At 31.6% G+C, this 12,241-nt stretch overlaps 1 protein-coding gene across 1 annotated transcript; it reads right to left on the bottom strand.

Annotated features, from left to right (window-relative positions):
- Positions 1–3,144: 3,144 nt before the first annotated feature.
- Positions 3,145–4,667, bottom strand: LOC106298249 (S-locus-specific glycoprotein S13-like). Its single transcript, XM_013734339.1, has one exon. It carries the CDS (start codon positions 4,639–4,641, stop codon positions 3,331–3,333), a length of 1,311 nt encoding a protein of 436 aa, XP_013589793.1. The 5' UTR covers positions 4,642–4,667; the 3' UTR covers positions 3,145–3,330.
- Positions 4,668–12,241: the final 7,574 nt, after the last annotated feature.

Here is a 12,241-nt window from a genome sequence, read left to right on the forward strand (position 1 = left end):
ATTATTTCATAATATGCAGAAAAACATAAAATAAATATAAAATATAAAATATTTATTCTGCAACAGGTGCATATTTTAACCTAAGTATGTATCTTTTTAATTATTTTAAATCATAAGCTTTTTCAAAATCTCAGGTCAAAACAAATAAACGAAATGAGAATAAACTTCAAAATCAATATTTATATCGAACAATAACCAAAATGAAAAAGAGAAAAATATTGAAGATAGATAGGATTGACACGTGAACGTAAACTTCTCATATCTATAATTAATTTTTAAATTACTAAATCTTGATATAATACCGAGCTGACATAGTTTCATTGTAATCAAATAGATCCGAGATTTTTCGACCTAAACGGTAGGTTCTTGTGCGGTAAGTGATTTTTTGACCTAATTTTTCTTTTAAATGAGACCAGCTCATCAGTAAACAAATTATGTAATTAACAAAAAGTTAAAAAAATTGTTTAAAGACCAAAATATTAATTCAATCAATAATATAAATTTATTTTTTTATATAATATTTTTTAAATAATTTTTATATAAATTTATCTTGCGCAAAGCGAATGATATAATATTGAACGAAAGCGCAGGGCGACAACGTGTGAAAATATTGAATGTTACATGTATACAAATAAAACATTAAATTTAAATATAATATCTTCAATTGGTCTTTCTATATACATATTAAACCGATTATAGTTGTGTGCAACCGATTTTTAATTTTTTTTTAATCGTATCAAAATTAATTTTGTCTACTGTTTATAGACAACATTACTGATCCCTGCCATACTGTATAAAAGCTATTATTGTGTGAGAGCAAATAAATTTGGGAGGTGTGATGATACCATTATTTATCGTCCTTACTAGGTGTTTTCCTGCACCATATGCAGTAAAATTTTTTTTTAAATCTAATGTATATTTAAAAATGAATTTATTAGATATTATATATTTTACTATTTTTTTACTAATATTTAATATAGATTTGATATATATTAAATCAATTTGCATAAAACTAATAAAAATTGTATAATTATCAAAACTTTAGCCTAAACAATATTTATAAAATTTGTAGATATATACAAAAATAATAACATTTCGAAATTTGAAATGTTATATATGAATATATTTATTTTATAGATAATATATGAGCTATTACCATATTTAAAAAAAGTTTACAAAAAAGAAATATCAATATTAAATATAATATATGAATTATTACCATATTCTAATAAGTGTGCCAAAAATATAAATCAACAATAAATGAAATTATCCATGTCATATACTTTCGGAAGCCTTGTCATCAATTTCAGTAGCCATGTCATATTTGTTTTGTGAAATTGATTGTAGAGAGGACATGTTGCAAAATCACTTCGCAAATATAGTCTAGGGCCGTGTTTTTAAAACCGGACCGACCCGATGGTTGGACCGGGTTCGACCGTGAACCGGTTAGATAGCCGGGTTGGTCTAGTAATTGGTTCGACAATTAACCGACCACATAGCCGGATTATATTTCAAAGTTATTAAACCAATAAAAACCACTAAAAATATCGAAAATCTATAAATCATCCATATAAACAAGAAACTAATTTATATTTATAATATTTTATGTTCAAAATTGATTTATATTTTAACTATGCATCATGTTTACTAATATTACTTTTATATTTACATACTAAAAAAAATATTAAACCATATTATTGAACCAAGTTTGACCCGGTCGAACCATATTGAACCGTGACCCAAAATATTTCCGGTTCAGCTTCCGGTCCGGTTTTAAAAACACTGGTCTAGGGGATACAAAAATAATAACATTTCAAAATTTGAAATGTTATATATGAATATATTTATTTTATAGATGATATATGAGCTATTACCGTATTAAAAAAAAGCTTACCAAAAAGAAATATCAATATTAAATGTGATATATGAATTATTACCATATTCTAATAAGTTTACCAAAAATATAAATCAACAATAAATGAAATTATCCATGTCATATTTTTCGGAAGCTATGTCATCAATTTCAATAGCCATGTCATATTTGTTTTGTGAAATTGATTGTAGAGAGGACATGTGGCAAAATCACTTCGCAAATATAGTCTAGTGGATTCTATATATGTATAGTATCATAGCTAGGGTATGTGTATGTAATTAACGGAATGAGTATTTGATCTTATTTGCATATAAAGTATTTTTAAAATTATTATATTTAAGTTAATGTGATGTAAAAGTATGGTAACATATAGTTAATTCGCTGCATACATCAAGTGAACCATATAATATTATACTTAAAGGATTTTCTGCAAAAAAGATATCTAATTACTCCTAAATTTTGGAATGTATAAATGAGAATATATTCACCAAATCTTTTAAACTTGGTCATAAATTATGTAGGCAATATCTTTATTAGTTATTATATACTAAGTGAATATTTCCTTTATACATAATATGTTAACCTTGTATAATTGTATTTTCACGATGTTCTAATAAATTTTCAAACACTAAACTTTCATAAGCAGCTAAATTAAAACGACTTCACTCCTTTCAATAACCGGCTACAATTTTTTCTAAATGGTTCGGTTCAATTAAATGGGATCAAAATCATACATTTTCAAAAAATTATCTAAACCTTAGTGTAATATTGACAATGTGTAACATTGACAATGTGTAACATTGACAATGTGCTTCTTTTAGATTGACGTGTAGGTGATACCTCTATTTGAATTGGATTTGATAATATCGTTACAGAGAGACTATAGCAAGGAATTTGGCATAGTGAATAGTAAATTTTTTCATCATGGATGTTTAATGATGTCGAGGATGTTTAATTGCTAGGTGAAATCAAGGATTTTTAAATTTTATAATGGTTCATCACAAAATAATTAATTTGAGGTGTGATTCATTTTAGCGATAATAAAATTGTATAACATGGACATAATATATAAGGGCTACTAATTTTTCCTAGCAAATATAAGTTTGTACTAACATTTATTTAAATTCATTCTAGTGATACCACGTAAACAAAAATGGTGTGGTTAGGAGTTGACATCTAAACACGTTTGTTTTGTAATTAATACAAAATTAAGGTTAATATTAAAATAATATATAGGATATTCGAAGAAAGTAAACGAGATTTTCGCAAAATATTATAATCAAATTTATGTGTATTTTCGATGGCATGTTTTCTTATATATATTAAAGGATTTGGATACGATCTGTATATCATTATTGATTCAGATATATATTTAGGGTGGACATAAGATAGTTGCGTTACATATCCGGATTTCTCGATATCATAGTCGGATCCGTGTTTTATTTTAAGAGAAAGAGCTAAACAAGGTCAGCAGCAGCCAATCTGACATAAAGATCTTGACCGTCAGCAAAGTACGTCCGGATATCCTCGAGCTCTCCGTTCCAAATCACACAACCCGTACCACCATTCCGGATATCCGCATTTGCAAATGCGGTACAGTTACAGTCGCTAAGGCACCTCTTCTCACATTCTTTCAGACCAATACTCCGGTCAACAATCGCCAACCTAGTGTCAGGCAACTTCATTTTCTTCATCTTGGTAAAACCATCACCACTGCAGCTCAGCAGCGTCCTCCTTACACACCCACCTGCCGGCTCCCCGATATCCCACTGCTGCAAATTCCAGGGATCAAACCCTTGGATACAGTTACACAACGGTGATGTGTTCCCGTCACAGTAAGCGTAAGGACCACAAACCCTGAACATATCACACCGGATATCCACTGGTGAAGACCAGAACAAGTTCCAAACAATTGATATCGGGATCAACGTCAGTCGCTGCAAGTACCCGTCGGAACTTACTTTCAATCTCGAGTAGAAGCTGTTGTTGGTCATTCGAAATGTATAAGCGACCTCCTCACTGTTCTCTGTGAAATTGTACACCATGTAACTCAACTTTTGGTTCTCTGGTATGCCACTAAATCGGACTCCATTCCATGGACCGCTCCGGTGGACTTGGAAGCCACTTTTCAGTAGATAGAACTCAGGAAGCTCTCGGTTTTCAAGCTTGTACGAGTAATCCCCGCTTGAGGGATCATCTGAATTTCTCCATGCTGTAAGGAATCTGTTCAGCCCTGTTTTGAGGTTGTAACCTAGCTTCATCTCTGGAAGCAAGGTATCTGTAGGGAAATCGAAACTTTGCCATAAGAATCCACTTGCGTCGTTGTTATTGGAGTCTCGCATCACGAAATTTCCGTTAGCGAGAAGCTCTGCCACCACCGGAGATCTCTCATTTTCTCTAGTAAGATTTGTCGACCAAACAGATTTATTAGAGTGATCAAGGAGGACCAGGTTCATGTTGGAGATTGTGAGGGTTCCAATGGAACGGGAGAGAGGGTTATCTCTGTTGGCAACCCATACGTAGGTTCTGAAGTAGACTTTCTTGTACCATATCCCGAGATACCAACGAGAACTTGAGGTGGTTCTGAAGAAACCGAGCTCGAAGACATCACCGGGAGATACAAGCGTTCCGTTGCCTGAGATTGTAAGAGATTCTGTGGACGACAAAATGTTGATCGAAAAGACAGGACGAAATAGAATCAAGACGAGAAAGACGAGCAAAAAGGATAAGGTGCAACAATTGTAGTAGTTTTTTCTTACGCCTTTCATCTCTCTCCCCACCTTTTTTCTTTCTTTTCTTCCCCCCTCCCCTTGTTTATTTATATTCCTTTTTTCGCGTACCGATTTTAAACAACTATCACGAATCTAGCAGACAAGCAAAATGTGGTGTTCAATGTTCGATGACTTTTTCATCCCATCGATTAATTCATTTCCACAAAAGAAAAAAGTATATCTACACGTGATTAATTTCTCACACTGGCAACATAACATATGTTGTTCAGCAAGTATGGTGTTCGCGGATGCATGGAACATCTAAGAGTAATTACTTGAATTATTAAAAAGAAGAGAGAGGTGGGAGAAAGTTTCTTTCATGTCTTTCTTCCCCCAAACCTCAGTCTTCTCGAACCTCACCGTCTGAACCTCGTCTCCGGTGGCCGGCGGTGGTCGTTAGTCATCGGTCACCACCCCAAATCGCTCTCTCTGTCCAACCTCACCCTTGTCGAGCTCTGTTTTCCCCACGTCCTCCTTGTTTCATCATCTCTGGTTTTCGTTTGGATACCGGTCAGATCCGGCGAATCAAACCGATTTCTGGGTGCGTACCCAGTCTCTCTGGAGTGATGGCGAGGTCGTGGATGCTCAGAACTCTTCAGGAGGCGCCGTTTCGAATGTAGATCTAGGGTTTGGCTTTCGGTGGATCTGGGTCAGTTTCACCTCGGAGGGTTCGCCGGAGCTTCAGTGCGTCGCTGCCGCTGCGTCTCCGGTCAGCCTCGCTGCCTCCTCTGTCTACCCCTGTCTCTGTCTTCGGTTGCTCTAGCTAGAAATTTCCCGTGTAGATCTTCGGGTCTAAGACGAAAAGCGATGTTTTGCGGGCTTCGCCGGAGACTTCTTTTCCATTCCATCCTCACAACAACTACCATGGCGTCTGATGGTCTCGGGTCCTTGGGTGGTTCGAGATAGCTCAGAGATTTCAGTTCTCTGCTTTGTCTCTGCCTTCTGTCGGGTTCCCTGATCTTTTTGCATGTTGATGGGAGCTCAAACCTCCCCCGATTTCAAAGTCTCAGAAAGAATTTGACTTCCACTTCCTGCCCTTTTTGAAGCTAAGCTGCCAGATCTTTCAGTGCTCTGCTTGTTTGCTGGGACCGGAGTGCAGCCGTATAACCTCCACTTCCGCCAGCCTGTATCTCACCCGTGCTTATCTGCTGGCATCTTCGCTTTGGTTTGGATTTCTCAGGGAGTTGGTCTTGTCATTTTCTGGAGTAAGCTTCGTCTAGAGTGGACTTTGCTGGTTGTGATGGTCGGATCAGGACTTAGTCAACCCTGTTTCACCTGTCCTCCTTTCGGAGTCGCCTTTGGGACGGTCTGCGGTGCCTCAGACCATTCTCCGGTTGTGAACTCTAATGATCGCCTCTCTTGTTACAGGTTTCCGGTTGCAAGATCAAGTTGTGGTCACTGATACTTAATGGTTGCTAGGAATTCGTACTCTGCAAAGCTTTAGTCATGTCTCTAGAGAGTGTGGCTAAACCTTAGTTTGTTTTAGAGAGTCTTTTTTACCTTATTATGTGGCTCTCTCTAACACATTTGCTTTAACTAACGCTTTAGATTTCTAGGATTTGATTTCTTCAAACTCTTTTAATCTCTCTGTGTCATTACCAGTTAATGAAAATTCACATACTTAACAAAAAAAAGGTATGGTGCTCGCAAGTGCACCCTAGTATACTTTCTAAGTCTGTTACACTTTTGGTTCGAATTAATTAGCTTAAATTAGTTGGACTAAGAGGAAAAAACAGAAGGAGAAATGTCATTTAAATCACCAGTTGAAATAAAACATTGACTTTTAATGTGAACCAAAAAACATTCAATTTTTGCTTATGAACCATGAGTTCTTGGACGAATTCATAATTATCTTTATCGATGATATTTTGTTTTCGAAAAGTTCAGAGGAGCACGAGGAACATCTAAGAATGGTTATAAAGAAACAAAGAGAGCATAAGTTGTTTACTAAGCTAATCAAATGCATTTTTTTGGTAAAGGCAGATTGGGAACTTGGGCCATATTGTTTTCGAAGAAGGAGTTGCAGCGGATCCTGAAAAGGTTGCAGCCATTATTGGCCGAGGCCAGGAACACCCACAAAAATCAGGAGTTTTTTGGGATTAGTATGTTACTATCGTGGTTCGTGAAGAGCTTTGCAGACTTAGCTAATTTCGGGTAATGGGTAAAGACGTGAAGTACGAGTGGACGGTGGAATGTGAGAAGAGATGTGCAAGCTTGAGGGAGTGATTGATGAATACACTGATTACGCGTTTAAACACAAGCCAATTAACCTAATGTGCCAACAATACACCAATCGAATGATATGTTACTATAGCATTTTAGGATCGAATCCGGAGAGAACTAGAAACTTATAACACCAGGAATACACAAACTTTTCTAATCTAAGCTAATAAGAAGATGATTTGTGACAAGCTAAGATCCTAGAAATATGATATACTATGGATTTTACCACTTTTAGACCATGGTATATGACCTATTTAGAGTATATTATATGGGTTTGAAGTATGTTTAGAGTGTTTTCAGGTTCAGATACATTTTGGAGAACTTTGGTGATTTTGGGAATTTTTGAGATGTAGAATTGCACATACGCGTCAAATGTTTAGCTATGGATGGAGACCTTCCCATGATGCGATTGAGCTGATCGTCTTACACAACATAGAGCTCTGAGTAATCTTTCCATTGCCACCGGTTTGAGGTCAATCAGCATCCTAAAACAAAAGTTATACCTGATTTACTGAAGAGTGGTTCGTCTACTTCGCGAGAGGAAGCTGTCAAGGAGATGAATAAATATCGATCGATGACACAGCCATGATGTCGATCGATGATGATCACAGAAGACGGACCGAGCCTAATTTATAACCGAATTAAACCTAGAAGCCACCAGAAATTACCAGAATGCCCCTGGACGATCCAAAACCATATTTATATATTTTCTAAGCCATTGTTGACGACTATGCTTTCTTTACCTCATTATGTTCTTAGTTTTATGTTAGGAGAGAAGAGAGGAACTCCTTCAGGGTCCTCTTGGAACTCTATTGGTTTTGGTCTTTTATATTTTATATCTATCTATGTATTCATCTATGATTTCTGTGAAAATTTTCATATCTGAATAGATCCACCTGCTAGGTTTAGGGATTCATTATGGTATTGAGGGATTAGCCCAAGCTATAGATACGCTAAGGTGATAGATATTTTCTTTAAAGAATTGTTTGTAATGCTTGTGTTCTAGAGTGGCTAACTAGAACTCTGAACTTAGGATAATTAGGCGCACACGATGGCTGTTTTTTTACATGAATTAATTTCCTTGAGCAAGGATTGCTAGAAACAAACAACAGCTGATTTAGTTAATACTAGTGAACCTATCGAACATCTTGCCTAGGAAAACATCGATCGACGCTAATCTCATAACATCGATCGACGTTCAAACCATATCAACAAGCGTAAGATATTGGACTTAGTGAATAAGATTTATTCGCATGCGGAAGCTGGAATACTTCTCATTAGATTTCGTGTTCTAGGATTGAAAACCTTAGCATCTAAATCATTATAATTCTGATTACTTGAAACCTAAGTCTAGCTACCATCCTTCCATCAAACAACTCATCAATCTACTGAAAAAATTGTCTTGTTCACTTTGCTTTATTATATTTACTGCTTTATAATCTATTAGCATAGCTTAATCGCGACTTGCTTGAGTCTATTGTGTGTCCACGTTCCCTATGGATTTGATCCCTAAGTAATACAACTGAACCTCTTATTTGAGAGAGTAAAGTCAATCCTTAGGGTAATTTGAGTGATATCAAAATATAAACAAAATGATCTCAAATCCAATCAAGAAATAAGTACAAAAAATTTAACTTTTAATCAAATGCTAAGGATGCATACATGGACAATGATAAATGATATAATGTGATCAAGGTTCAATCCAGAATGTTCAAACTATCAATCAACATGCTTTCTTAAGTTTAGACAACAATCCTAAACAAAATCTTTGTCAAGATAAATGTTCATTTGCTTTCATTAATCAAACATAAAATGTCTTTGGTTCAATTAACTCAAACAATTATTAAGAACAAGTTTACTAACTATCTAAGCTTTTCTAACATCAAATGTCTTTGGTTAAACAAGCAAAGAGGAAGACTGAGTTGGTTCAGACATTTCATCAAACACCTTACGGGCATGAAATGTCTAGAGTTCTAGTTTAGAGTGATCAAGACTAAACTAGCATTAAAAACACTAAACAAGCAAGGAAATAGAAAGATATAACACTAAACACGGTCAATCTCCACTTAATCATCATAATCTACTTAACCAATAATCTACAAAATAACTACTCACTAATCTCTATGAGAAATCTTAAATCTATATGAGATTCAAGGATAATCATGTTAACGAGTAAAATAAACAAGATTTAAGATGAAATCATTCCTTAAAATGATAAAAAAATTCGACCTTTTACAAGAAGAGTCAAAGTAGTAAGAGAAAAATAGGTACACTAGGGTTTTGATCTAAACATATATCTAATTTATTAAAAAAGAAGTACATTTATTACTTAACCTTGATTTTTTCTTATTATTTACAAGGAATTGTCACTACGTATAAATAGGTCATTGCTTCCTTCACTAAAGATGTTTGGTTAATTTAATTACAACCCATTATGTGACTCTACTTAGCTAAAACACGTGATGGGTTTGTTCCAGTTAGTAATTGATTTTATTTTTAAAATATAAACCACTAATATAGCTAACATTAATTTGTGTAAAAAGAAATTTCTTTGTAAACAATAACTGAAAATTAACATATTGATGCATATAACATTATGTTTATTATTTAATTAACCTATGTAATAAGTTGAGTTGGCTCCGCCACTGATCACACATTGTTAGTGTAAGTCATAATCTTTTGAGAAATAGTATCATCATTTTAAACTTAGAGTATGAATGGTGACCAGAGAACGGTGAGGAATAATGTATTCTCTAATGTTCCTAAAAAAAATCACCATTCATAAGGAATAATAATTCCCTCTCATTCCCTTTCATTCCTTTTTTTGTAGAGAATTTAAGAACAAATTATTCCTTGTTAAATTTGATAAGGAACAACCATTCCTTTTCATTCCTGATATTTTGTTCCCGTACATTCCTTTTTTATTCGTTCCTCTTAATTCCCGAATGGTCACCAGTCAGACCCTTAGATTATACTTTCCTCTATACATACTTCTCATCCGTTTCTTCTCTGCTTTTCCACAAATAATAAAAATGATAACAAACACCAAAAAATATGTCTCTTCTTAAACATGTCAATGATTTAAATAATATATTCCGTTTGTTTTAATAAATAAATTAAACATAAAATCATTTTAACATAAAATATTAAAATGTACAATCCATTTATACTATATACTCCATCTGTATATGAAAAGTTGATGTTCAAACATTTTCACACATATTGAAAAAAATTATTTTATTTATCATTTTTTGGTTTTACACTTTTACCTATAAAGTTTCACCATTCTTATTTTTACATTTTATTTGATGTTTTAATTTTGAAACAAGTGTATTAGTTAAACATTAATAATTCGTATATGGAAGGAGTATATAATAACTAATTTCAAAATTTATTACTTTTCTACGTGAATAACATATATCAATTTTTCTATACAAAAGTACATAGTCCATAAATGATATATATAACTTATTTCAAAACTCAATATATTAGAGCATAAGTATAATATAAAATTAACATTAATAAAAAAATTAAATACTTATTGTACTACTATCATTAATATGAGACAATATTTATTGTTTAAGACAATAATTAAATTATCAAAACCGTAATAAAATTATTGTGTTTAAAATAAATACTAAAAAAATATTTAATATTAATAATTAAAAAAACATATATTAAATCATATTAAAAAGAATAAACACCAATAAAATGGACTTTTTGAGGCTCCGTATAGCGTCCACATCAGCAAAAAAAAATTCTTCCGAAAGATGACACGTGACATAAAAGATAGTTTTTCATTTTAATATTACTAATTTTCGAAAATTATAAATAATATGTAAACATACAGCATAAAAAATGAGAAAATTACATTAAACATATGTAAAATTACCATTTTTTACTTAAAAAAAAGACGGCTTATCTCCATAATGTAACATTACCGTTTTATAAAAAAAAAAAATATTATATATAATTTCGAAAATAATAAATATATGTAAACATACAACATACAAAATGGAAACACTACATTAAACATATGTAAGATTACCATTTTACATTTTTTTTTAAAAAAAAAATAATATGTAAACATACAACATAAAAAATGTAAAACTACATTAAACATATGTAAGATTACCATTTTTCACTAAAAGAAAGACGGTTTATCTCCATAATGTAACATTATTATTTTATAAGAAAAACATTATATATAATTTCGAAAATAATAAATAATGTGTAAACATACAACATAAAAAAATGGAAAAATACATTAAACATATGTAAGATTACCATTTTACATTTAAAAATAACAATAATATGTAAACATACAACATAAAAAAATGGAAAAATACATTAAACATATGTAAGATTACTATTTTTCACAAAAAAAACGGCTTATCTCCATAATGTAACATTACCATTTTATAATAAAAGAAAAAAAACATAAATATAACTATTTGACTATTTGTCCAAGTTCTTCTATTAAACATTGCCATATAGAGCGTCCACATCACCAAAACAAAACTTCTCCGAAAGATGACACGTGGCATAAAATATAGTTTTTCATTTTAATATTACTAATTTTTGAAAATTATAAATAATATGTAAAAAAAATGAAAAAACTACATTAAACATACGTAAAATTACCATTTTTTACTTAAAAAAAAGACGGCTTATCTCCATAATGTAACATTACCGTTTTATAAAAAAAACAAAAACATTATATATAATTTCGAAAATAATAAATATATGTAAACATACAACATAAAAATGGAAACACTACATTAAACATATGTAAGATTACCATTTTACTTTTTTATTTTTAAAAAATAGTACGTAAACATACAACATAAAAACTGGAAAAACTACATTAAACATATCATATATATTAATCTTCCAAACTTAAACTATTATATTATATATGAATAACGTTTTTAAATTAAAATAATTTCTGATTTAAAAATAAAATAAAAACAACAAATGGTTATTTTCAAATAATGGATGTAATTTACATTATACTATCATTTAACAAGTATTTGATACATTTTGATATATATCGTAATATTATCAGTGATATAAAAGCAAGAAATTTAGAATAAACAAATATACAAAATAAGAAAAGATAAACAGTAAGTAAATATACAATATAAAAACTTCTCCCATGAGACGAAACAATATTATTTAAAAAAATAGAAAATAAATAATAAGTAAATAAACAATATAAGAAATAGAAACATTACATTAAACAATAATAATTAAATATACAATATAAGGAAAAATAAATAATAAGTAAATATACAATATAATAAATAGAAATATTAGTATTAAACATCTATCATAATATTAGAATAAGTAAATATACAATATAAGAAAAAAT

This window comes from Brassica oleracea, chromosome C6 (genome assembly GCF_000695525.1).
Source record: "Brassica oleracea var. oleracea cultivar TO1000 chromosome C6, BOL, whole genome shotgun sequence".
NCBI lineage: Eukaryota > Viridiplantae > Streptophyta > Magnoliopsida > Brassicales > Brassicaceae > Brassica > Brassica oleracea.

Bases quoted from the DNA above. Each gene is read 5' to 3' on its own strand.
- LOC106298249 (XM_013734339.1), bottom strand. From the start codon at position 4,641: ATGAAAGGCGTAAGAAAAAACTACTACAATTGTTGCACCTTATCCTTT.